Source organism: Micromys minutus, assembly GCF_963924665.1.
Source record: "Micromys minutus genome assembly, chromosome: 4".
NCBI lineage: Eukaryota > Metazoa > Chordata > Mammalia > Rodentia > Muridae > Micromys > Micromys minutus.
This window is the reverse complement of record NC_137973.1, coordinates 60,386,757-60,412,194: the sequence shown is the minus strand read 5'-3', so window position 1 is coordinate 60,412,194 and position 25,438 is coordinate 60,386,757. Positions and strand designations below refer to the sequence as shown.

Here is a 25,438-nt window from a genome sequence, read left to right as displayed (position 1 = left end):
GGAGTGGTATTTGACATGCATGTATGTGGCATACAATGAGGTTTTCCTGTGCAGCTTCCACACAGTTTTCTGGGCAGTGGGTAAGACTATAATAGCAACATCTCTCCTTAGAAATGGAAAGTGTTTGAATAAATGCTTTCTTTACAGGCATCCTGGTAGGACTTAAATACTAAAGATGGTAGTTCTATTTGCTGTGTGTATTATAAATTGAAATGGGGGGAGATTATGTGTTTGTGTTTGGGAATATACATGGGAAAAATCTTCTAAAGACATGCAAATGGATATTTCATTTACATGGTGGGTTCCTAGTTACTTATAGTCTCTTAATTCCCCAGAGCAAGTGTCTCTTGCTAGAGCAAAAGATGCAAAGAGAAAAGGGGAGGAAGGGGGATGGGGTTAATCGGGTATCCTTAAGTCCAGGTAGGCAAAGATATACATAAACATTCCCCCACTTATTTAGCAGTTAATCAAACCCTGGGCCATCCACTGTCCCAGCAATGGAGACTCTAAGGTCCTGATGGACTTTGGCACCCCATCTTCTTAGCAAATAAAATAAGAATTCTGAGCACAGCATTTTAATTTCTGCCTTTTTCTTTTCTTGTCATGGTGTTGCTACAGGCTGAGTCTCATTATTCCCCTGTGTACCTTCAGAGGTCATTGGTGCATCCGCAGGGACTCACACAGACACTTGTGAACTAACACAGGTGTGGAATACCCTTATCAGCCATTTTCTAATCAAGAAAGGAGGGGGCTAGAGAGATGGCTCAGAGGTTAAGAGCACTGACTGCTCTTCCAGAGGTCCTGAGTTCAATTCCCAGCAAGTACATGGTGGCTCACAACCATCTGTAATGGGATCTAATGCCCTCTTCTGGTGTGTCTGAAGACAACTACTGTGTGTGTGTGTGTACTTCATATATATATGAAGAAGTGGTGAGCTGGTGACCCTCTAGTTTAAGTCCATTGTTGGATCACCAAGGAAAGCAAAACACAGAAAGATTAAGTGCCCACATTATCACCAGGCCAACTGCTAAAAATGACAGGGCAGCTGTGACATTGGCTTCCTATATGAGCTGGGCAGTTCCCTGAACAGAGACAGAGCTGTTATTGGGCCTGGGGCAGACTTTTTTTTTTTTTAAATGTGTACTCCAGCTCTCTTTGCTAACAAGGCCTTCTGTCTTTCTGTTTTTAGAACAGAATTAATCTTAAAAGAAATTTATAAAAGCTAACCACCAGCATTTAAAACTATAATTTCTAGGCCATCGAGATGGTTCTTCTGATAAAAAAGACTCTTGGGGTACAAACCTGATGACCTGGCTTTTTGATCCAGACTTCTGCAAGTTGTCCTCTGACCTCCACACATGTATAGTAGTACATGATTCCCAGTTGTGTTCTCTCTATGTATGCACAGTGGTATGAGCTTACCAAGATGTACACACACACACACACACACACACACACACACACACTAATAAGAATAAGTTAAAATTAAATTTTTGACCTTTAATTTTTTTCCTACTAAATATTCTAGGTCTAGCTTTGAAAAGAAGTCAGAGAAGAACTAAATGTTATTTAATAAGTGCAAAGGAGATGCCAAGGGAATGGGACTATGAAAAAGAAGTAGCAGTCTGAAGGCCTATGTATTTACAGAACTTAAAAAGAGAGTATGACGAAATCCACTGAGGATTTAAACCCTGCTCTAAAACTCTGCCAAGGGGTGGGGGGGGTGGGCTTTTAATAAAGCACTCTCAAGTTTCAATGGAAGGTAAATTAAAATGGTGTGGCCTGTCTTTAATAGTCTACCAGCGAAACTCTGGTTGCCACAGAATCAGGCATGCAAGTTATCCCTTTGATGAGGAGGGCTCACCCTACAGTGTGAATTTCATGTCCTCATAATGAGGGCAGAAACTGAGCCAAGTCCTGGAGGGATTGATCCAGCTCAGACATGTGGACAGAGCCGCACAGTGCTAAGTGCTAGCAGAAAATGAGCAAGGTCCGGTGTTGAACAAAGAGGCAACCTTCTGAAAAGACAGCATCCTAGGAGTGTGTCCAGACACTCTCGTAGGCAAGCCAACCAGTGCTACCTCTCAAAGCCTATGTGGTGAGGAGCCTTATGAAGAGCTTGGGCAGTGATAGGCTCCCTATTTATCCAGTATGTTTACGTAGGCTGGAGCAATTGAAAACGTCACCTTTGTACACCAACATATCAAACACTGGATTTCATGTGACCAACCTGACTGTCTTTGTGACATATTGTTTTGATGGCAATCCTGCAGAGTGGGACTTCCTAGGTCAATTTTGCAGTTGAGGTGAGGCACTTGGCTTCATGAGCTAGAAAGATGCTCCGAGATGCTCCAAGCAGAATGTCAAGGGCAGTTAAGATGGAAATGCATCCTATTGCTCCTGTGGTACCCTGTCCCTGCATCCCCACCCATATGTCCTGTTACCTGCCTACTCATACAGCAAGCTTACCCACAAGCAGAGGAAAACAAATGTTCTTTAGGCTACTGAATTTATAAAATACTTGGATGGCTGCTGTCGTTTTGTGGATGTTTATATAGCACAACAGGTATTTCCGTGTTCCTACTGAGGGATTCATGATGAATTAATTGTCTGAGCTTTTTATTTCTCATTCAAAAATTTACTTCTTCCTCCCTACCATCCCCCACCCTGTGTGTGTTGGGGGGGTGTTGAGGTGAAATCTCACTTTGTTGCCTACAAATGATGGAATTCTAGGCTTGCACAGCTGAGTCTCCCTTCCATCATAAAAAGTGTTCAATAAACACCGTGATAAAACTCTAATGATATGTTATATGTATAAATGTCCATTTTGAGAAAAATTGCCCTATGTCATACACACACTGGCTTTTTAAACTTGTGTTCCCCCTGCCTTTCAGATACTGATTGAGTAATTGGCTTACTTATTAAATTTTGTGCATACCCTGTTTGTTTTGTTATTTGTATTTCTATAAGCTACAAACTTATAGTTGAGACAAAGACTAAACCGGTATCTAAAGATAATTTTTCACAGTTGTGGCACTGGCATAAGCATCTTTTTGTTCACATCAACACTGTGATTTGGCTAGATTTAGTTCCAAACATCTTGACTAGCGCTCTACTTGGAAAATGTAGCCAGGACAATGTATCGTAGCGTGGGTTTGGCTTTAGTTGCTATCGAGATTAAAACAATGGCATCCAACGATAGGTAAAGCCAGCTGTGCTCAGCTACGGTCAGTCCATCCAGTAGCGGTGAGAAGTCAGTCTGCAGCACCGTGCGCGATGCAAGAACAACCACCGTAAGGAGTTCTACGGGGTAGCATGAGCCAGCGTGAGCCATCCTGTCGTGTTACGTCTCTTCCACTTGATTTTGATTGAGGTAACACTGACAAAGCCGGTCTGGATGTTCTGCTGGCAGAACAGACATGGGACTTTGCTAACACTTGAATTTGGCGCTGCCTGTTGTTAGCTCGAGGGGCACTCTGTGGGTTTGGTTGTGGGGTTTTTTTTTTTTTTTTTTTGGTTTGTCTATTTTTATTAAGATTAAACAAGCAGCTAACATGCACGTCACATTCAAGGGATGGAATCACCAAAAGCTGATTGACAAGAAGACATGGCTTGGAGTCAAATACAAGTTTCTTTCTTTTTTTCATTTGTCCGTATGTGGGTGTTTTGTCTGCTTGTGCGTCTGGTTACCATGTGAATGCACTGCCTGCCGAGCACAGAAGGTGCCAGATTCCCTGGAACTACGGTTACATACTCTAGTGTGGGGGCTGGGAATAAATCGCAGTCCTCTAGAAGAGCAGCCAGCACACCACTCTGCTGAGCATCTCTCCTGACCCCTAGACAGGACTTTTGTAGTCAAGTGGCAAGACATACAGAAGCCAAGATGTGAGCACCCAACCCCCTCACGGAGTAATGCTGTTAGGAGTAGAACCATGTCTGTGACATCAATGTGATATCAAAATGCTTGACTCGAGCATGCAGACCATTTTCTACAGATTGCGAACAACTGAACACTCAGGGTTACGTCTGTGAACCTGACAGTATGAGGTCATGGACCTTTCAATCAATACTAGCATTATCATTATTATTATTAAAGGAAGCACATATACCTAATGTACTAAGCTATCTATGGGAGAACCTCAGGTGGTCAGATTCCCACTAGCAGACAGTCCCAGACCTAAGCTAGCTGAGCCTGTCTGATAGAGTCCTGGGTTATCTGCTAGACTGTCTATGAGGAAAGCCTGGCATTTCCTTGTCTTGACCCTGATACTTACTATTCATGTGGGATAGATGTAGTTCCCAGGAGATAAAACAAAACAAAAACAAAACTGCCACCATCCCTTCGTCAGTCATACTGGATTACATATGAGGTAGGAAGTTTCCTTCCTTTTGATCTGTCTCCACATATCTTCCTGGAGTCACGTGGAGAAGTTGAGTTCTGGGAAAGGAAGATATTATCTTCATTAGGAAACTCTTGGAAATCTTCCTATTGGCTTATAGCCAACGTTAGGTCAAAATCAACTTGGGGAGAGAAGTGTTTCTTTGTCTTATACCTCAAAGTCTGTTCTGGGAAGAGGCCAGGGCAGGAGATCAAGGCAGAAACTGGAGCGCTGACCACAGAAGAAAGAAGCTTAGGAGCTTGGTCTCTCTGGCTTGCTCAGCTAGCTTTCTTCTACAGCCCAGACCATCTTCCTGCCTAGAGACTGTACCATCCATGGTGGACTAGGCCCTCCTACATTAATCAGCAATCAAGAAAATGCCCCACAGACAAGTCTAATGACCCATCTGAAAGAGGCAAATCTGTAACTGCAGCCAACCCTTTCCTGGTAGGTCAAACTGATTACAGAAGCTAACTATGGTCCTACATAAGTCAATTCTGTTCTTGGCATAGCATTTTCTGTTAACAGATAAGGACCTTTCTATATGATTATTTCCAGTGCCAAGATCTCTAAGTAGAATTTTCCTGAGGGCCAGGAAGAATACTCATAGTTAGAAACCCTAATGTAGAAGCTCCACGTTAACATAATAAATAAACATTTTGGGACTTCCTAACCAATGATATAAACTAGGACTTTTAGGTTTAGCTTTCTCTTTTTATTTTCTGACAGAAATTCAAATGGAGCTTAGGCCAGGGTGTGACCCTGCTGGGTTTTTTATTTACTTATTTTCCTTTTCATTGTGTGCTAGAGATTGTACCTAGGTCTCACACATGCTAGACAAGCTCGCTCACACTGAATCCATATCTACAGCCCTCAAAAGTCTATTTTTATAGGTGTCTACCTTGAAAAAACAAATATATTTTGTCATCCTTATTGTCTGATTTGTTCTTTACTAATTTATCAGTTTCATCCCAGTCCCCAAATTTTTGGTCCACCGATATTTTTTACTTTTGTATAAAGAAGAAATTGCCATCCATACATATGTGAAAATAACAAAGTCAGCAAAATAGCCAAGGAGCTTCCTATGGGAAGATGGGAAAGAGATAAGTGCTATACATGATATTACTCATAATTGATAATAGTAATTGTCTATTCCTGCACAAAACATCATGACCAAGAAGCAAGTTGGGGAGGAAAGGGTTTATTCAGCTTACACTCCCACATTGCTGTTCATCACCAGAAGAAGTCAGGACTGAAACTCAAGCAGGTCAGAAAGCAGAAGCTGATGCAGAAGCCATGGAGGGATGTTACTTACTGGCTTGCTTCTCCTGGTTTGGTCAGCTTGCCTTCTTATAGAACCCAGGTCACCCAGCCCAGGGATGGCTCCACCCACAATGGGCTGGGCCCTCCAACCTTGATCACTGGTTGAGAAAATGCCTTACTGCTGGATCTCATGGAGGCATTTTCTCCACTGAGGCTCCTTTCTCTGTGATAACTCCAGCTTGTGTCAAGTTGGCACAACAGCAGCCAGTATAGTAATAAATGATATTACTAATGATGTATTACTGAACAGTGGAGAGCAGTCAGGGCTGTGAAGGCCAAACCAGCAGAGTCATGGGACAGCGAGTGTTTATGGATGCTTTTCAGAGGAGCTTTAGGGAAGCCTTCCTAGAAAGGGTGACTGGAGTTGAGGCTTGAATTGGGAGCTGTGCTGACGACCAGAGCAGCAGCCACGCAGATGGCGAGCAGCCAGGGCAAATGCTCAAAGCTCACACTTGGGTTGTTCTAGAGGCAAAGCAAAGACGCTAGCTAGACAAGCGTAAGAAACAATGGGAGTCAGAGGAACACCTCTTCGCAGTAATAGATTTAAATTCTATTTTTACATTTATTTGTGAGTTTGTGTGTGTACACACCCACCTCTAGGAGCATGAACAAAATGAAGATCAGTAGGCATCTACTGGACTTGGAAGTTATTGGCCATCTTAAGAGAATGTGTTTAATAGAGTGTTGAAGATGAGAGCTATAGCATAGAGAAAGTTTGGAAGTGAGGAAGGAAAGAGAAAGAGATGAAATGACTCTTGAATTGGTACCATTGAAAGGGGGAAAAAAAAAAAAAAACAGGCCAGGAGGCACCTCCTCTACAGATATTAAGCACTTCCTGTCAAAATGGCAAGTTTTTTTCAGTACATCTCTGGTTACTATAACTAAAAACTACACACTGGGTAATATATAAAGAGTAGAGGTTCCAAGGATCCAAACTCAAGGCACTGGATGGCAAAGGCCTTTTTGATAGTGAAGACTTAATGTAGAGTCCCAAGTTGACCTAAAACAAGATCATTAAAGACAAAGAGATTATGGGCAATTGAGACCAGTGTGACAGATACATCATCAATGTGGCTATTGAACTAGCCAAACTTTACATCTTGATTCAAGGCACCTGGAGTCCAGAGTCAAACAAGCAGATGGCTCCACAGGTGGTAACAGGGTTGCCTATTTTGATACTTTGTTTTTCCCTTTAATGACCAACCAAAGCCATCTAGTACAGGTCCGAGCAGAGGAGGTGAGGGGAAGAGGGCGTGTGTGGACAAACCAATGTATTTTCTCTAAGTCCTGAGACGCAGAAGATCTCACAACTGTCTCCCACAAATCTGCATCTTCCACTGGTAAAATGGAGAGTTTGTGACTGTTGACAGGGCCTGGGCATGAACCTTGAGATGTGTCTGTTTTTATTTTGTCTCCCATTTAGTAGGTGGACCAATGTAGAGCATGCCACCTTTGGTCTTCACTTCACCTTCTGCAGTCTGCTTTGGAGGGTACTACGTTTATCCCTTCCCGTTGCCTGCGGAGACACACTCCCACACGGCCTTCCTTGCTCTCCATTTGTTTATTTTGCCAAGTCAGAACCTGCCCCTCTCCACTTACATCTCCTCCTTCCTTTTTTCTCCATCCTCCAAATTGTTACGCCACAATAATTTCCCTTCACACCGCTCCAGCCGATTGCAGTGCCAGATGGCACGGAGACCCCCTCACCCAGCCTCCTGAGAACAGCTGCCCTTGTCGTTACTGTGGCTTTGAACTTGTAGCTGGGACCCAAACTTGAGGCTCAGAACCGGGAGGGGCTGCTCTACAGACTCGGCCCTTAAAAAGACAGGGCTCGTTAGCATTTTTTCAATCTTCTGTGTATCAAAATCTCATTGTGGACTTTAATTCCTTAGCCACCTGACTCGGCTTCCTAGCCATGAAGTTCCTTTGTGCTTGAAACTCAATTAGAATCCCGTATTTCCCATCCCGCAAACAGAGGTGGAAACACAACTCTATGTTTGTGGGCTGTCGGCACGTGTATCTTTGTATGCGCAAGTGTGCTCCCGTCCCCTTAGGAATCTAGTAAATTCTCTTCACAGTCTCTAAGTACCTTATTTAAACATGGTCACTCAGCAAGAAGAATACAGTTGCTGTCTGTTCTGTCTTCCCATGAAGACAGCCTCTGAGGAAAGATAAAGGGGTAGGATTCATTTGTTTCTGAGCAGAAGATTGCTGGGCTCACAGCAACAGGGAAATTCTGTTGCTATAGCCTATGATCATAAGTTTGAGTCCCCAGAGACAGCAGGTCAGTTACGGGTCTAAAAACCCAAACTACTACCTCTGCCACACTGCAACAAAGGTTCATATGTGTGAACCAATATCCATTTCAAAAGCACTATTCTATTGTAAGCCATGGGTGGAGTGTGTGTGTGTGTGTGTGTGTGTGTGTGTGTGTGTTCTTTCATTTCATGGGGGGGTGGGGAGGGCAAGGGGTTTCCTTTCATTTTAATCTAATTGGGCACAGCCCAGGCACATTTTGCCACGCAGGGAGATTCCTTAGTGTCCCTTCCCTACCACACTCCGGCCTCTTTCATTCTCTCTTCTCATGTCAGAGAATCCCCCCCACACACCCTCCTCCCTCAAGCCTAGACGGTGGGGAGATTCCCAGAAGGCTGATGTATTCTGCCTCGCTGCTGAGGAATGCACTGTCCCCTCACTTGGCAGCAAATGAAAGTGGGTATTAATTTCTCGAAGAGCGGGTAGAAACAGAGAGCAGGACTTCAAGAACCACACCAACCAAATCTGCACGTAGTACGCAGCACGCTGCCACTTCAAAGGAGAGAGGCTGAGAAAAAGAAAGCGAAGAGGAGAGTCTCCTGACTTGACGTCCTTGTACTTCGCATCATAGGTTTTGGATAGAGATGCGAGAGGTTCGGGCCCCCGAACGGAGCTAAATTATGCAGCTGCGGGGACGCCAGGGCCTCCAGAATAGGATGCTTCGTTTAGATTTTGCACAATGCTATTGAAGTGCTTATTTTCCTCCTGAAGAGACACAAACAGATGCAAACTTCTGTAAACACTTTAGAAATGAATTCAGTGAGTTTGGCCTCTCAGCAGTGCTCAATAGCTGACAGAAAAATGTCTAATTAGTGCAAGTGGAAATAATAGGGCCACTTGGATTCCTTCCATCCTTCTCCAAGTCTCGTTCTCCAAGAAACTCAAAGGCCCTTTTGTCTGACAGGTCACCCTCTCTCGGGCTTTTGTGCTCCGATCTATTAAGAGTAGAAGGGGAGAAAATAGATTAGGCAATGTTCCCTGCTCAAATATATGGCGCGTTCGTGCGGGATGCAGAATGCGCCTACAGGTGCTGGGGGAAGGGTCTGCGGGTTAGTGACGGCAAAAAGCAATGCGCACGCGCACCAGAGCGCTGGGAAGGTCCCTTTAGAAGAACTAGCTTCCCACTTGCTCCTTGAAAACAGACTGTGCAGCTTCCTTTTTCTTTCCCAGTCTCAGAGAGGTTAGTTCTCAGGGTCGGTGAAGGAATGAAGAGATTAAAGACATGTGAGGTTTTACCATGTTCCTAGAGAAAACTTAGAGATTCAACTGTCATTTCTGTTTAAGTACTGAAAATGCCACGGCAGCTTCACCGAGGGTGGGGTTGGGAGGGGCCTTTTCCATGGATTTCTATTTTGTCACACAGGAGAGTGGGGCTGAGTGACAGACTTGGTTGGTTGGTTCCCCCTCCCCCCTCCCTGTGGTGTCTGTCACCTCATTTTTTAAGCAGCCACTCCAGGCTGAACACTCGAAGGAGAGTTTTCATTAGTTCTGAAACAACACTGCAAATAGCAATGATCCAAGACGAGATCGGGTTGGAGAGGTTATGTCATTGGCCAGGGCAACCCACGAGGAGCTAGGATACGAAGGCAAATAGAGAGACACCTCTGCTGGTCCAGGGCTCCCCTTGCATGCATGAGGCACTACCTTTCATTCCCAATACCACAACAAGCAAAGGAGCCACAGACAACTGTGACTTCATTTCAGGAATTATATTTTTTAAAACTTTGATTTAAATGATACTTTTATATTTTTCATTTGCATACCTAATTTTTACTCCACTCTCTGGAACATTATCAAATAAGGTGGTGACAACAGCCTGTCCTTTGGGGATTACTTTGTGTAGATTGTATAGAGTGTGCTGCTAACTTCACCTTGTGTTAGTCTTGTAAAGTTTACCTTACTGGATAGTGGGTGTTTTGTGGATTTCTCGAGTTTTGTTCTGTGAAGCACAAACTCTCTTGAAGCTAGCTTATATCCGACTTTGTCTCATCTCTCTAAAGCCAGACCTTCCAGAACACATTGCCCCATGCTCTATGAAGGGATGAGACTTAGAGAAAGACAAACTGCTGGAGACCTAAAGAGGACTTGGGTTTTGATCCCTATCACCCCTGTAAGAAGCCAGTCACGGAAAAGTGTGCCTCTAGTCTCAGAACTAGGGAGGAAGTCGCAGGAAGGAACAGGGTCCCTGAGACTTAGTGGCCAATACATCTGTCTGAGTTCAGCTCCAAATTCAGTGAGAGATCCTGCCTCAAAAAAACAACGTTAAGAACAAAGAGGAAGATAACTGAACTGATCAAGGATGTTGACCTCTGGCCTCCACACAGACACGTGGATCCCTGCATACTTGTACACACAGAAACATATACACATAAAGCACTCATATGTAAACATGTACAGATGTATACGTGAGCACAGAAAGAGATGCTGCACTGCCGTCAGCACCATTCACAGTAGCAGGAAATAATCTAGATATGTGTTGATGTGCCAGTGGATTAATAGCACATGTCATGTGCATACATAAGGTAGCCACTACTCCCCTTAAACAGGGGAGGGACTTTGCCCTACCCTATGAGGATGAAACTTACAGGAATCACACTAAATATGATGTCACAAATGGACCAATGCTGTATAATCCTACGAGATATCTAAGCCAATGTAATTCTTAGAAACAGGGACAGAATGGTGCTTTTTAGCAATGGAAGAGTTGTTAAATTTGTTCTCTAAAATTCTCAAGATTAAAAAAACAACCTGTGTCTTTAGCATAAAGGGTTTTTTAATTTTGCACTTTAAAATTGTGAGAGTAAGTGTTGAGAGAGATTGAAACTGAGAACTGAGACCAGTTCCTATTTGGCTCTGATGCATTTGATTTGTAACTTAAACAAACAAACAAACAAAAAACCACTTATCCTCTCATCTCCCCTTTTCATATCACCTCTAAGGCCACTGCAGAGTTCTGGTGAGAAGGATACTTGAGGATCTTTCAGAAAAAAAGATGATGTCACTAAAATGAGACCCACTTTACCTGGTGAGGAAAGAGTAGGGACCACATCTGGAAAGTAGCACACCCCCAAGCCTGGGTTTTGGGAACTGCTGAAACTGCCCGAAGCAAATGGACTCCAAGGGGAAGGGGGCAGAGCTGTATAGCATGTACTGGAGCGCCATGTCACATACCTCACCAAGGACCCTCTAAGGTACAGGGAAATGTGCAAGCTGACAGAAGAGAGGGGTTCCAAGCAAAGTACAAGGGGCCCACAGTAAGAGAAAGTTCAGCCCCTGTGACCTGTAGGTAGTAGCTGAAGCTACCAACCAGAAGACAGTGTTTCCATGGTGCCCACAGGAAGGGCTCTAGATCAGACACTGGCCTAATCAGATAGGCCTGGGCTTCTGCAAAACTGTCAACTTGCTTTTCTATCGTCTGAACCTGTGCTTTAGGGCACTGAGATAACTGAACTCGTTGTGACCTTTGTTTCTCAGAGTGATGTTTCTCAAGAAATAAAAAACTCAAGAGTATTTTGTATTTGCTTGCTATTGTGGTTGGAAGGAACAAGGCTCAATCAAGTAAGCTTACGATAGAGTGTACATAATTCTGAAATGAAGATAGGCTGGTGAAGGAGAGACGTGGCTTCGAGATGGCACTCAGGGAGGTGAGGAGCTGAGTGACAGATTATCCATCAGGCTGAGTTCTGCTCCTATAGAGAACCTGGGTTTGGTTGCCAGCACCCACATCACTCACAAATGTAGCTCCAGTTCTGAGAGATCCGATGACCTTTTCTAGCATCGGTGGGCACATACACACATACACACTCTCTCTCTCACACACACACACACTCGCATGCATGCACACATACACATACACATACACACACACACACACACACACACACACACCGAGATATACAGTTCTTTGCATCCTGCAGTGACAATCAATGTCTGTCTAACATGTCTTAGTATGACATTGAGAGGTTCATTTTCTTGTGGTCAAAGCCATGTGTCACATGATTTACTGAACTCTGGTAGGGTCAGGGGTGGAGAAGGATATCAAGTAGCAATACACTTGGCTGCTTCATGACAAGGACATGGACTATGGTGACTTTTAAAAGAAAGCTGGCATTGCTGTCATGATCTTTGAGAATATTCAATAAATAATCTCTCTTTCCTGGATTCTGAAAAAAAATAGAAAATAGCACAAAAGTGTGGCCAATCAGATATTAAATATTGCTGTGTGTGGGCATGTGGGGGGAGTTATATGTGTATATAGTATATGTGTACACTGTACTTTATTCCATTCAGACAGTCCCTTATTAAACCTAAAGCTAGTCAGTCAGGGCAGTTAATCAATGAACCCCCAGTATCTACCTGTTGCTGTTGTCTCTTCGCCATCTGTGTTGGGGTTACAAGTGAACACAGCCACATCTGGCTTTTTATGTGGATTCTGGGATCCAGACTCAGATGCTTCTGCTTGCACAGCAAGGCCTCTTAGGAGCGGAGCCATCTCCCCAGTCTAAGACATTAAGTGTTTTCTTCAATCCTGACAAAGAGCAGGTTGGATAATAAGCTTCATTATTAGAGCATAAGAGATCTACCATGTGGTATGAACAGTTGAATATACTTCGCAGTCACAGAAATAGCCTGGCCAAGCAGAGCATCCCTGTCCGGTGGATGGTCAGCTGAAACTTACATGTAGAAGAGCAGAAAAGGTTCTGTTTCTTTAAACAGCTTGTTGCAAATAGAAAAGGAAAACGAGCAAAGACCCTCAGTTATTCTTACTAAATGTTCCAGTCAGAGTCACTCTAGCTCCCATGCAGCAAACTAAAGACCTAGATGCCAGAAATGGAGTAGTCATACCTACAGTAACAGGAAAGAAAACTCTAAAAAAAGGTGAGATGCTTGTAAGCTAATAATAAACAAGAAATAGAGGTAGAGATTTTTCTCTACTAAGGACTGATATCTCCTTCACAATAAGAACAATGAAGGCTTTGCAGAAGTCATTGTCACCTCTTCCTGCAGACATGGTCAACCCCACCTTGTTCTTCATCATTATCATCATCATCATCATCATCATCATCATCACAAGACCTAGATGCCAGAAATGGAGTAGTCATACCTACAGTAACAGGAAAGAAAACTCTAAAAAAAGGTGAGATGCTTGTAAGCTAATAATAAACAAGAGATAGAGGTAGAGATTTTTCTCTACTAAGGACTGATATCTCCTTCACAATAAGAACAATGAAGGCTTTGCAGAAGTCATTGTCACCTCTTCCTGCAGACATGGTCAACCCCACCTTGTTCTTCATCATCATCATCATCATCATCATCATCATCATCATCATCATCACAAGCCCTTGGGCCGTGTCTCCTTCAAGCTGTTTGCAGACAAAGTTCCAAAGACAGCAGAAACCTTTTGTGCTTTGAGTATTGAAGACAAAGGATTTGGCTATAAGGGTTCCTCCTTTCATAGAATGCTGACACACACACACACACACACACACACACACACACACACACACACACACACACCATGTTCTTTGCTTAAATGTGATTCTCTATGTAATGCTCTACCATGTAAATAAATACCATGGCTAAAACCAACATAGGCCAGAAGTAACAGCTTAGGCCTGTTTTACTTAGAGTTATGCAAACTGTTGAGTCAGCTTTCCATCACCCTCCCCCCCCGGAAGTAAGAGAAAAATAACTCACAAAAAGAACAGGGTTGTTCTGCTTCACAGTTTTGAAAGTTCTGACCCACACTCCATCAGATCTACAGCTTAGGAGTTTCTAGTGGGCATGCTCACTAGCAATGACTATGGACAACAGCTGTCCCATTCTTGGCCAGAAGAAAAAGAAGGGTGAGGGTGGGTCCCACCGTCTTCTCCAGGGATGCACCTCCAATACCAGAATGACCTCCCACTGAGCCCTACCTCCAAAATGTGTTCTAGCACTTTCCAGTACCCTACCTGGGAACCAAACCTGTCCCATGTAAGCTTTGGGGTCAGGAGAAAGTTTCAGCATGCGGGCTAAAGCACAGTGTTGAGACTCTGCAGAGCTGTTACTGTGAGGGTTCAATGTTGAACAGAGAGCGTTTTCAATGAGACTGCATCTTTTCTCACTGTTGACAAAAGTTCTGACATATTCCAAATGTAAAGACTTATTTTTATTTTGTGCATGTGTGTGTGCTTGTGTGTGTGTGTGTGTGTGTGTGTGTGTGTGTGTGTGTGTGTGCAGGCATCAGATCTTCAACTGTAACTACAGAATATTGTGAGCTGCCTAATGTGGTAATGGGAACCAAGCCCGGGTCGTCCTCAAGATTAGTAATGCTCTTAGCTGCTAGGCCAGCTCTTAGCCCTGGTCTGTAAATTAAAAGGACTCAAGGATGGACAGAAAGGGGGGTAAAGGTTTACTAGTCTACATGCTCAGGACAGGAGGAACAAAAGTTATTCCGTATATTTTTATGTTATTTAAAACATTAATTAAAATATTTCCACCAGTGCTAGGTGACATTTCTCGCTTACAGAAATCAAGCAGGAGCAAAGGTTTCTGCTTCCATGGGGTAAGGGCTTGTTCTCCACCTTGTGCTTTCCCATACTTCTTCTTTATAGCTAACGTGTAGGCACCATGCGAATAGTACGTGCCTCGATTCCCGAGGTTTGCATTATAGAACATTGTCTTAGCTCATGTCCACTGAACGCTCTGCATTTGTTACCTAGACTTCCTGATGAGAGGGGGTGAACATGACCAAAGAGTTGGTCCTTTTTCTTGCTAGCATCCATAACTGCTACAAAGACCCTCCAAGATGCCCAACTCTCTGCATTTGGGTTGAGCGTGTTGATTGGCAATGGAACCTGCCTGGGGACAGGGGATTGCTGTGGTTACTGGACAACTAATTCACAGAATGAACGCAGTGCTGTGCCCGATGCCTAGTTCAGTGTGGTGAGGGTTAAGCGCTGATGTGAAGAAAGCAGAGCCTAGTGTGTAGCTTGCTGAGGTGAGAGACCACTTGCAATGCTTTCCGGGTTTCTTCTGGGAGCAGAACTGTCTAGAAAAGGCCCAGGTGGATCTGGTTCAGAACTTGCAGAAACTGTTTGGTGATGTCACTTACACTGACAGAGCGATTCTCAGCCCTTCTAATGCTCTGACCCTTTGATACGGTACATGTCGTAGTGACAACCCCCCTCCTGCGCCATAAAATTATTTTTGTTGCTACTTCATAACTGTAATTTTGCTAGTTATGAACCATAATGAGTCTGTGTTTTATGATGATCTTAGCTGACTCCTGTGAAAGAATTGTTTGACCCCCCAAAGGGGGTTGAGAAATGCTGCCCTAACAGATGACAGTGTTTTCTACAGAAATTCAACTTTTTATTTATATTCTTCTCTCCCCCGCCCCTTTTTTCAAAAGAGAGTCTCTAGCCCATGTTGACCTCTGACTTACCATGAAGCCAAAGGCTGGCTACCACATCTGGTGCGTGCAGTGCTGAGATTCAAACCCAGGGCTTCCTGTGTGCTAAGCAAGCATGAGCCCAGCCTTTGTTTCCACTTCCATCCAAGTCATCATTGTCTCCCCGCTTTGTTCATAAACATGTATATGTGATTGATATGAACGGGATAATGAAAATCAAGTTTAAATGTCGAGCTAATATACTGTTTCTTAAGATATATGTAATAAGGGTGGGTGTGATGGCACATATAAGTAATCAAAATACTTACAGAGTTGACGTGGGAGGGACAATCGGGAATTCAAGCCAGCTTACGTCAGGTAGGTGTGGTTATACCAACTCCAGCCACAGAGCAGCCAGCGCAGGGTCATTAGGAAGACTTCTTCCTGCAGTAAAGGTCAGTTGAAATGAACACCAGGTCAATGTGCTCAGCCCTAAAATGGGACAGCTACCACCCACCAAGCTCAGGGGCCATGTCAGAAAGATTATAAGAGCCAGAGGCAGCGGACATCTGCAGTGAAGCGGTTTTTGCTGGACACAGAGAATGCTGCTGCACATGTGAGCTCACAGCAGCGGTGACTGCGCACACAATCCCTGCAGGTGACCGGGCTGGCCATATCCCAGCATGGATGAGGAGGTGGATCATGAAGTTCCATCACTAGCTGAGGAGCTATTGGCAATGGACAGACTTTCCTTCAGGGAGGGTCCATGCCTCAGTGGATTGTGCTGTGCCCATGCACACAAAGTGGACTCAGTAGCTTAAAAAGAAGAGCCCATGAAGGACTAGTGGGGATGGGGGAGAAACTGGAGGAGGGTGAGGGGGTGTATTTGATCAAAACACATTATATGCATATATATAAAATTCTCAATCTCTTCTTTTGTGTCTATGCCTGTATATGTGTGTGTGTGTGTCTGTGTGTGTATGCATGCCCACGTGCATCCAATAAATGAAGGTAGGTGTTACAAACTGGATGTGAAAAAAAAATCTCTCACTGATATGATGCCTAAAACTAAGAAGGCCAGGAACGGCACCTCTGGTGTGAGTGATCTTGTTAATGAGAGATGGAGAGGGAAAGAGTCCAGGCAAGACTGGGAATCAATCATGTCTATGTGTGCATAAAAGGGGCACACACCTGCTCAGACAAGATCTTACCTAAATCATTGTCAGGGAGAAGGGAAATGAGAAGAGTCAGAGAGGAAAACAGAAATAAATCTAGTAAGGAGTTTGGAGATAGTGTACTTTAAGTCTAAGCCCCACTTCTGTATTGTTTTCATTGAAAAAAGAAATACACACTTGTATGGTTGAGGAAAACCCTGTGAAGACTATCATCAAGCAAATTGAACTTGTCCCTAATTATTGTCCTTTTCTTAGGATTTTAACGCTTACTAGATAAATATGCTTCTCCCCCTGGCTACAGGCTTGGTTGTTTTAATGCCAAGTACCTAGATGGGCTAGGTTTGGTGCAGGGCAGCCTTCTTTAAGGGAACCTGAGGTGTTGTCTGGTTCATTCTGTCGTGTGGCTGTTTCTGCAGGCGGCCTTGCGAGCCTCCATCCTTGTCCAGGACTGCGCTGCCGCCGCCGCTATTGTCTTCTTGATGGACCGGTTCCTGTATGGACTCGACGTCTCGGGAAAACTCCTGCAGGTCGCCAAAGGCTTGCACAGGCTGCAGCCAGCGACGCCCATCGCCCCGCAGGTGGTCATCCGCCAAGCCCGTGTCTCTGTCAACTCAGGTGGGTTCCATCGCTTGGCGCCGGCTGGTCCCCAGCCCGCTTGCTCCCGGCTACTTGACCTCTACCGGAGCCCACGGGCGTCCGCGGGCACCGGCGGGTGCCACCTCTGCAGTCCCAGCCCGCGCCGCCCCTGCACCCGCCTCTAGGCAGGCACAAAGGCCTGGCGTAAAGGGTTTCAGAGCCAAAAGCAGTAGAGAAAATTGTGAAAGGGTGTGGAAAATACTAATTGGAGCCTTTGTCTGCTAACAAATCTGTCCCGCTGCTTTCAAACAGGGGCATCTGAATTGCTATACTTCTGACCAAGAGCCTTTAAAAAGCAGATTAGAAATCGACTCCTTTCTCTTAGCGCTCCTGTCTCCTTTCTGTAGGGCCACTTGACTAAGCCAACAATGGAACTGACAGCCCACTGAAGCAATTTGAGGGGTTTTCATCATTGAGAACACCGGTACAGTACCTGATTAGGGTTGAAAGTATCTTTTTTCCCCCTGTCACTTTGAATGAAATGAAAACTGAGTCTGACAGGCCAACTTAAGACGTAGAAGGGGAGTATGGGTAAGGTGGGGGCTGGGTGTGTGACAGCACAGTCCACTCCTACACAGGTCTGGAATTATTTGAATTACTCATAATCTGTACATTTAGAAACACTGGGGTGAGGGTATGAGAACAGAAGAGAATCACCCCTGTGGAAAACGAACAGTCCCCACCCCTCCCACCGCCCCCCAACTTTTTTTTTTTTTTTTTTTTTTTTTTTTTTTTTTTTGCTTAATTTTAGGTATTGCTATTATTTTAGTACTGCGGTCTGTAAGACGCTAAAGTTTCTTCGTTTCTTTTGAAAGGGAGCTGCAGTAACTACACCATATTTAGTATATGTCTGATGCAGAAGGGACAGAGATAAGTTAGCACCTGAGAAAGTATGTCTGTGCAGACTGTCGTTTAGAAAGCCCGGGCCCAGCTCCGTGTAAAGCCTGGCACAGTCAAAGCCCCGAGTCTGCCCAGGTACCACGCAAGCTCAGGTCCACTCTGGCAAGTTCTAACAGCATAGAAAATGTACTTATGTCTTATTCTCCTTGACTTTCCCAGAGCAGCTCTACAGAAGGCTGAACACTGGGAAAATATCTACTTTCAGATGTCCCTAAGGCATTCATGGTGTTTGGTGCATGTGGGAAACCTAACAATAAACATGGTTTCTGGTGCTATCCAAGGACAGTGGCATGTGAGGAGCTTGCCGTGGGGGACAGGCCAGCAAGGTCACACACAACGGCAGAGGTTTAATGTAGGCTCCCATCATGTTGCCCTTGCAAGAGAGTGGTAGCTCATATTTTGTGTCCTCAGATCAGCCGTGATATGGTTTGAAAACAGAGACCAAATAATAGCAGGCGTGTCCACAGCTTTGTCTTTTGCTGTGTTTTTGCATTTTTATTATATCTTATTATTTTTTAAATTTGTATTCTTTCCATATGTTACATCCAGACCCTCCTCCACACGCACACACTGTACATATTCCAAATTGCATTCTAGATACCCATATAGCAGGTGTCAGGGAGACAAGCAAGAGCTCCCTGGGCCTGCTGCTCAGCTAACTCTGAATCAGGAAGCAGCCATTTCAAACCACAGCGGCAAAGAAAGCCAGACTTTCCATAAAGAAGGAGGACTGAGCCAGTCCGGAACCTTCCCCCGTTACAAACGTGAATACTGTGAAGTAAAGGTTTTTAGGTGTCTGTAACATAATGGGTGTTCAGGGTCAGAACCTTAGACTATGGCTCACAACACACACATCCAAGGCGTTTGTATGGAGCACAGTCCTAAGAAAAGGGAGTGTGGTTGGAATCCTTGTGCAAAGGCTGGACCCTGAGTCAGGTTAAAACAAAAACAAACAAACAAACAAAACAGATACAGAAAAGTGGAATTCCTAAGGCTTTGTACAGGCTGTGGAAGAAGACATGGTGACCCTCCATCCATCGTGAAGTTGCAGGGAAGGTTGCTCTCCGCCCAAGTTCTGTGCTAGAGACAAAAACACATGAATCCAAGTCTGTGCCGAATGCAAGAAAGAAGTTTGAATCTGAACCACAAAGCTAGAAATCTCCACTAGGGATGAGGAGGAGGAGGAGGTGGAGGATGGTGATGAGGATGATGAGGTGGAGGATGGTGATGAGGATGGTGAGGATGTAGATGGTGATGAGGATGATGAGGATGAGGATGAGGATGATAATGATGCATGAATGAGGTCCATAAGATAACTAAGTATAAACCGTGCTGTGGAAGAACGCCACACACCAGGGCATGAGAAGCCCACAGCAAAGTATCCTTGGTGGATAATAGCTTTCTATTAAAATTCATAAGGAGAAGAAAAAACAAGAAAGAGTTTGTGTGAGAGATCAACATTATATATAATAAAGAGAGGCGGTAAGGCTCAGAAATGAAAGAAAACAAAGAATAAGACTCAGTCTTAAAATTAGTGTGTTCAAAAGAGTATGGTATAACAACAAAAAAAAAAAAAAACAATTTCCTAATTTGTAGAATAAAAACTAAGTAAATTGGGTATACATACTGATTGTACCAGCCAATAATACTATACTTGAAGCTAGAATGGTCAGTTTATTGCCTGTTTAGGCCATGAGACCCTGTCTCAAAAACAACAAACAAACAAAAATAACTACTGAATTTACAGGTCAATACAGTAATCAGCAATTAGTTACAAGGGGAGAATAACCCACAAGCAAGCAGATCACAATGTGCTTTTGGCTTTTGTTTTATTTGCTCACCAGATAAGGGATAAAGAATTTAATCATAAAGCAGTGTCTGGAGCTGTGGTTCTCAACATGTGGGCCATGGGGTCATATATTAGATACCCTACATATCAATATTACATTACAATTTATAACAGTAGCAAATTACAATATGAAGTAGCAACAAAATTATTTTATGGTTGAGGGTCATCATAACATGAGGAGCTGTATTAAAGGGTTGCGGCATTAGGAAGACTGAGGCAAACTGGCCAAGAGAGCTGGTGAACCCAGAAGCTCTCCCCATGTATGGGCTAGACTTCCAGAATCTTGTGACTGAGAAGGATGCCCAACTACTGAAAACTGTTGTTGAGGTCATGACAAGACACTGTCCCTGTCTTCAGACACATCAGAAGAGGGTGTCAGATCCCATTACAGATGCTTGTGAGCCACCATGTGATTGCTAGGAATTGAACTCAGGACCTCTGAAAGAACAGTCAGTGCTCTTAACTGCTGAGCCATCTCTCCAGCCCCAACATATACACTGTTAATCTCAACACTTAGGAGGCAAAGACAGATTTCTGAGTTTGAAGCCAGCCTGGTGTATATGCAGAGATCATAGCCAGGACTACTTAGTAAAATCCTGTCTCAAAACAATGACCACAAAAATCAAACAAACAAACAAAAATATAAGAAATAGTCTAAAAATGAAGGAGGAGGAGGTGGAGGAGGAGGAGGAGGAGGAGAAAGAAGAAGAAGAAGAAGAAGAAGAAGAAGAAGAAGAAGAAGAAGAAGAAGAAGAAGAAGAAGAAGAAGAAGAAGAAGAAGAAGAAGAAGAAGAAGAAGTGCTCCAGAAAGCACTGGAATCAACACAAATCTGAGACAAAATAACTTTAACCTAGAATTTTATAACTGCAAAATTATCATTTAAAAGTGTGGGCAAAGAAAACATTTTAGATGATTTTCCTAAGGAGAAAATTAAATACAGAAAGATGGACCTTTTACTGTGCAGACTAGGTAAGGTGCATAGTGTCTATTAGACCATGTGTCACTGCTAAAACAGGTCACAATGCCAGATCATGGTCATAAGGAGAGAAAATGAACTCTCCTAGTGGGGGTGGGTGGCAAGCATGTGGATAAAGAGATAATGCTGCAATCTTTAGAAACACACCCAACACAACCAATCTGTGTGGTCAGGGAAAGGTATAGGAGACAGTGACATTTGGAAGGCTTTTTTGGTTTTCTTGTGTGTGTGTGTGTGTGTGTGTGTGTGTGTGTGTGTGTGTGTGTGTGTGTGTGGTTTTTAAATGTAGATGTATGAATGCAGGTGCCCACAGAGGCCAGCACTGACATCACACCCCCCTGGAGCTGGAATTACAGGAGACTGTGAGACATCCAGCATGGATCTGGGACCTGAAATCTGCAAGAGCACCAAGTGCTTTTAACCCAGTGATTCTCAGCCTGTGGGTCACCTACAACCACCAGAAAATACGGGCATTGACATTACACAACACTCATAACAGTAGCAAAATTAGTTATAGAACACCAGTGAAAATGATTTTATGGATGGGGTCACCACAACAAGATGGACTCTAATTATTATTACTACCTAAATATAATTTTATTTGAGGCTGAAGATTTCATCTTCCTTTACATTTTATGTACAGAGCCATAAATGGCAAACCTATTTTACATTTTACATAGCATCTGATGTATGCAATTCCTGGCCTAATTTTAGAGTTTGGAATGGTTACAGACTGACAATACATAGATTTAAGTTCTTTGAAGATAAGGAACTACATTAAAGTCACAGCATTAGAAAGATTGAGGACCACTGTTGTAACTGCTAAATCAGTTTCAGCTGATGACAGTCACACTCAGAGGAAGAGAAAGAGAAAGGGGGAAGGGAAAGTCTTGGAGACATTTGGAATAATGATTTTCCAGGCCCAAATAGTTATGAGTCTGATGATGGAGATGTGAAAGCTAGGCTCAGAGATCCCAGGATCCATGGGGTAGCAACTGTGACAGAGCAAGATGAGAGGGAGAAGAGAGAACTCAAGGGTGAGCACAAAGGGGGAGGAGAGTCCAGGCTGGGTGGGGCTTCAAGTTTGGGGGAGGGGGATGAATGAACAAACTGCTGAGTTTCCTGCTTATGAAAAACAGCAACTCATAGATAAGGTCCATGTGGTAGCAACCAAAACAAAAGTTTGAAAAAAATAGAGATGACTCCAAATCTGAAGGGTTAGGGGGGATAGCATCTGTAAATTTGCTGTTCCTGGGCAGCTATAATCTTCTGTAGTAGTTTTCACAGAGAGAAAACATGCCACCCTTGGCCAATGGTCTCTCCCATTCAGCATCTCTGTATCGATAAAGTGTGTGTGTGTGTGTGTGTATGTGTGTGTGTGTGTGTGTGTATCCAATTACCTCTTCAGATACTATATAACCTCCCAGTTTACCAATCCTAGAAACATACCTTTCTTTCTCAATTTTATACATGGTGTAGTTATTGATTTAAATGTTAAATCTGAGTATTTCCAAAAGAGGGTGTCAATAGCAGAACAGTAACTGTAACAGAAACTATAATATCCAATGGTTTGAAACCAACGCTGTGCTGTGTGCTTGCTCATTCTCAGGGAAACTGCTGAAGGCAGAGTACATCCTGAGCAGCCTGATAAGCAACAAAGGAGCGACTGGTAAGCATTGCAAGTTCGAAGCTGGCAAGTTCCCAACAATGTTGAACACAGCTTTAGGTGAACTTTAACTTCAATGGGCTCAGAAACACTGACTCTTCCTTCTTGACATTTGTGGACAGCTCCAAGAGGAAGACAGGTTGGGATGTGGATACATCCTTTCATTTGTGGCTCCCAGCACTCAGCCATGGTGTCTGCATATTCTGTCTTCTGTACCATACACACACCAGACAAAGCCATGTATGCACGCAAACACAGACCCTACATAACCCCCACACACAACAAGCATACCTCCCACATACATGCACACACACATTCCCTACACAGTTCCCCCCTACATACACACAACAACACACTTCCCACATACTTCATATACACACTCTATTTGCACAGACAGGAACTACGAAGAGAACTATGCTGTGTGGCAGAAGACTTAAGAGCCCAACTCTGTTTCTTACCATTGACACTATTTGCTTATCACTCACTAGACCAGCTGACAAAACAGAACAAGAAAAATAATGGAGTACACAGTATCAAAGTGTAGGGAAATGTCACAACAAACTCCCTACGTTGCAGAATTAATCTATGTATTAACAAAAATTGGAAACCTAACCTACTTGCCCACAGACTGCAGCTCAGCTTCTCAGAACTTTACCCGCCTCACACAATGACCACCATAAAAAATATCATAGTCACTCACCACTCCGTTTACTCAGCCAGTGGCCAGCCTGAGTGTCAGCCCTGCTCTCCCTGTCAAGTCTCACTGCAAGGGTAATGAATTTCTGGTGTGTGTGGAGTCATCACCTTCAGTTTCCAGACTAATGCTGTGTAGTTGGAACAGCCTTGCAGTCTGCAAGACAGACACAGATGGGGGGGTCACACTGTGGATTAGGTAACCTGGGGTTAGGAACCTGGAGAGCTTTCAAGACAAATGGTGCCAAATCTGGGACCTAAGAAAGACGAAGTACTCTTAAGACGCCAGAGAAGAGAATTCCAGATAGGAATGTGGAGAGTCAGGTGCTTGAAGCAGGAAACATAGATGAAGGCCCTAGGGATGGAACTGTTGCTAAGACAGCCACAGAGCATTTGGAGGTGGGCTCCCATGGAGTCATGGGGAGAAGAGTTGTCTCTCAAATCTAAGTCATACATGGTAGTGAAGACATCGATGAAAGCAGGTTTATCTTACTGGGACGTTTCCTTACTGACTGTAGGCAATGTGTTCCCTTTTATTGCAGGTACCTGGCTGTATAAGAACGAGAGTGACAAGGTCCTGGTCCAGTCGGTGTGCATACAGATCAGAGGGCAGATTCTGCAGAAACTAGGTACTCCAGAGAGGTGGGAATGTCAATTAAGAAAATGTCACCATAAGATCAAGCTGTAGGCAAGCCTCTTGGGCCTTTTCTTAATTAGTGATTGATAAGGGAGGGTCCACCCCATTGTGGGTGGTGCTGTCCAGGAGCTGGCAGTCCTAGGTGCCCTAAGAAGGAATGAGCAAGCCATGAGGAGCAAGCCAATAAGCAGCACTCCTCCATGGCCTCTGCATCAGTGCAGCTCCAGGTTCCTGCCCTGCTTGAGTTCCTGTCCTGACTTCCTTCAGTGATGGACTGTGATGTGGAAGGCATAGCCAAGATACTTTGTTCATGATGTTTCCTCAGAGCAATAGTAACTCTAAGACAGATACCAAAAGTATGATAGTTCTTACAGTTTCTTGGTGACAATTTGAATGGGATCCAATGGGTCTTCCTGATGTATTGTTTTTCTAATTTCTTCCTACTTATTTACTTACTATTTGTTAGTGTAAGCAATGATCATTGATTTACTTGTGTGTAGAGTAAAAGCACAAATGCTGACAGTCCATCCCTACTCTCCCTCTGTTCTTTCAGGCATGTGGTATGAAGCGGCAGAATTGATATGGGCCTCGGTCATAGGATATTTGACACTCCCTGAGCCAGATAAGAAGGTTTTGTGTCTACATACAGTGTCTGCTCTTCCCCACTTGTTTTTGGATAGTTGCCTCCATCATTTATCAGTTCTGTGTGCTCTGTCTAACTTATTCTATACAATCACAAGACCAGGACCGCTTAGAAGCCTCCTGTGTTGCAGTTAGACTGTACCTATGATGGGTTTCTGTAATATTTTCTAACCATCCAATTATAAATTTAGGACTTCTGGTCCACTGTATCTATCCTGTCACATTATATAGCCTTCACTTGATTCTGTAACAAATCTTAACATGGCCAAAATGCTATGTGTAAAACCATTTGCCCAGGATCTTTTGAGGAGAAACTCCCTTTAAAATTGTTAATGTAGTAGCATCTTTAAGAAACTAAGAATCAACGTTTGCTTTGATGTTGGTCGTTTCACATTCTCTATAAGTTGGGGACTGTTTCCTCATTAATCAAACCCTCCATTTCCCAGAGTGCTGTCACTGATGCGAGGCCTATCTAACTTTACAATGCAGAAATTACTATGAGATCTCTCCCTGTGCCAATTGTTCAAGCCTATTATTTAGGTAAATTAACACTGATTACCTTATAGAGCCCAACTTCAGAACAGCCATGTTTCAATTCATCCTCAAGCCTTGGAATATGATGTTCTCTTAATTCTGGTGTTGTTCAGTTCAAAAGTATCTCAAACATTATAGTCACCAAATAATCACAAGCAGGTAGTTCCCATGGCATGGAATCATTGTAGGCCATGAGATGAAAGAATTCCAGTCTGATTTGTTTGTTTTCCTGACAGGGCATTGCCACATCATTGGGCATACTGGCAGACATCTTTGTTTCCATGAGCAAAACCGATTATGAGAAGTTTAAAAGGAACCCAAAAGTTAACTTGGTAA

General features: G+C 43.6%; 1 protein-coding gene across 1 annotated transcript in view; it reads left to right on the top strand.

Annotated features, from left to right (window-relative positions):
* Positions 1-25,438, top strand: part of ALPK1 (alpha kinase 1) — a gene marked incomplete at its 3' end in the record, with an annotated part of 59,782 nt that overhangs the window by 13,391 nt on the left and 20,953 nt on the right. The window contains exons 3-7 of the mRNA XM_080916031.1: positions 16,985-17,183; positions 22,540-22,599; positions 23,832-23,918; positions 24,480-24,556; positions 25,339-25,434. Of these exons, the coding sequence (XP_080772157.1) occupies positions 16,985-17,183; positions 22,540-22,599; positions 23,832-23,918; positions 24,480-24,556; positions 25,339-25,434 (519 nt within the window). The remainder of the gene's footprint in view (positions 1-16,984; positions 17,184-22,539; positions 22,600-23,831; positions 23,919-24,479; positions 24,557-25,338; positions 25,435-25,438) is intronic.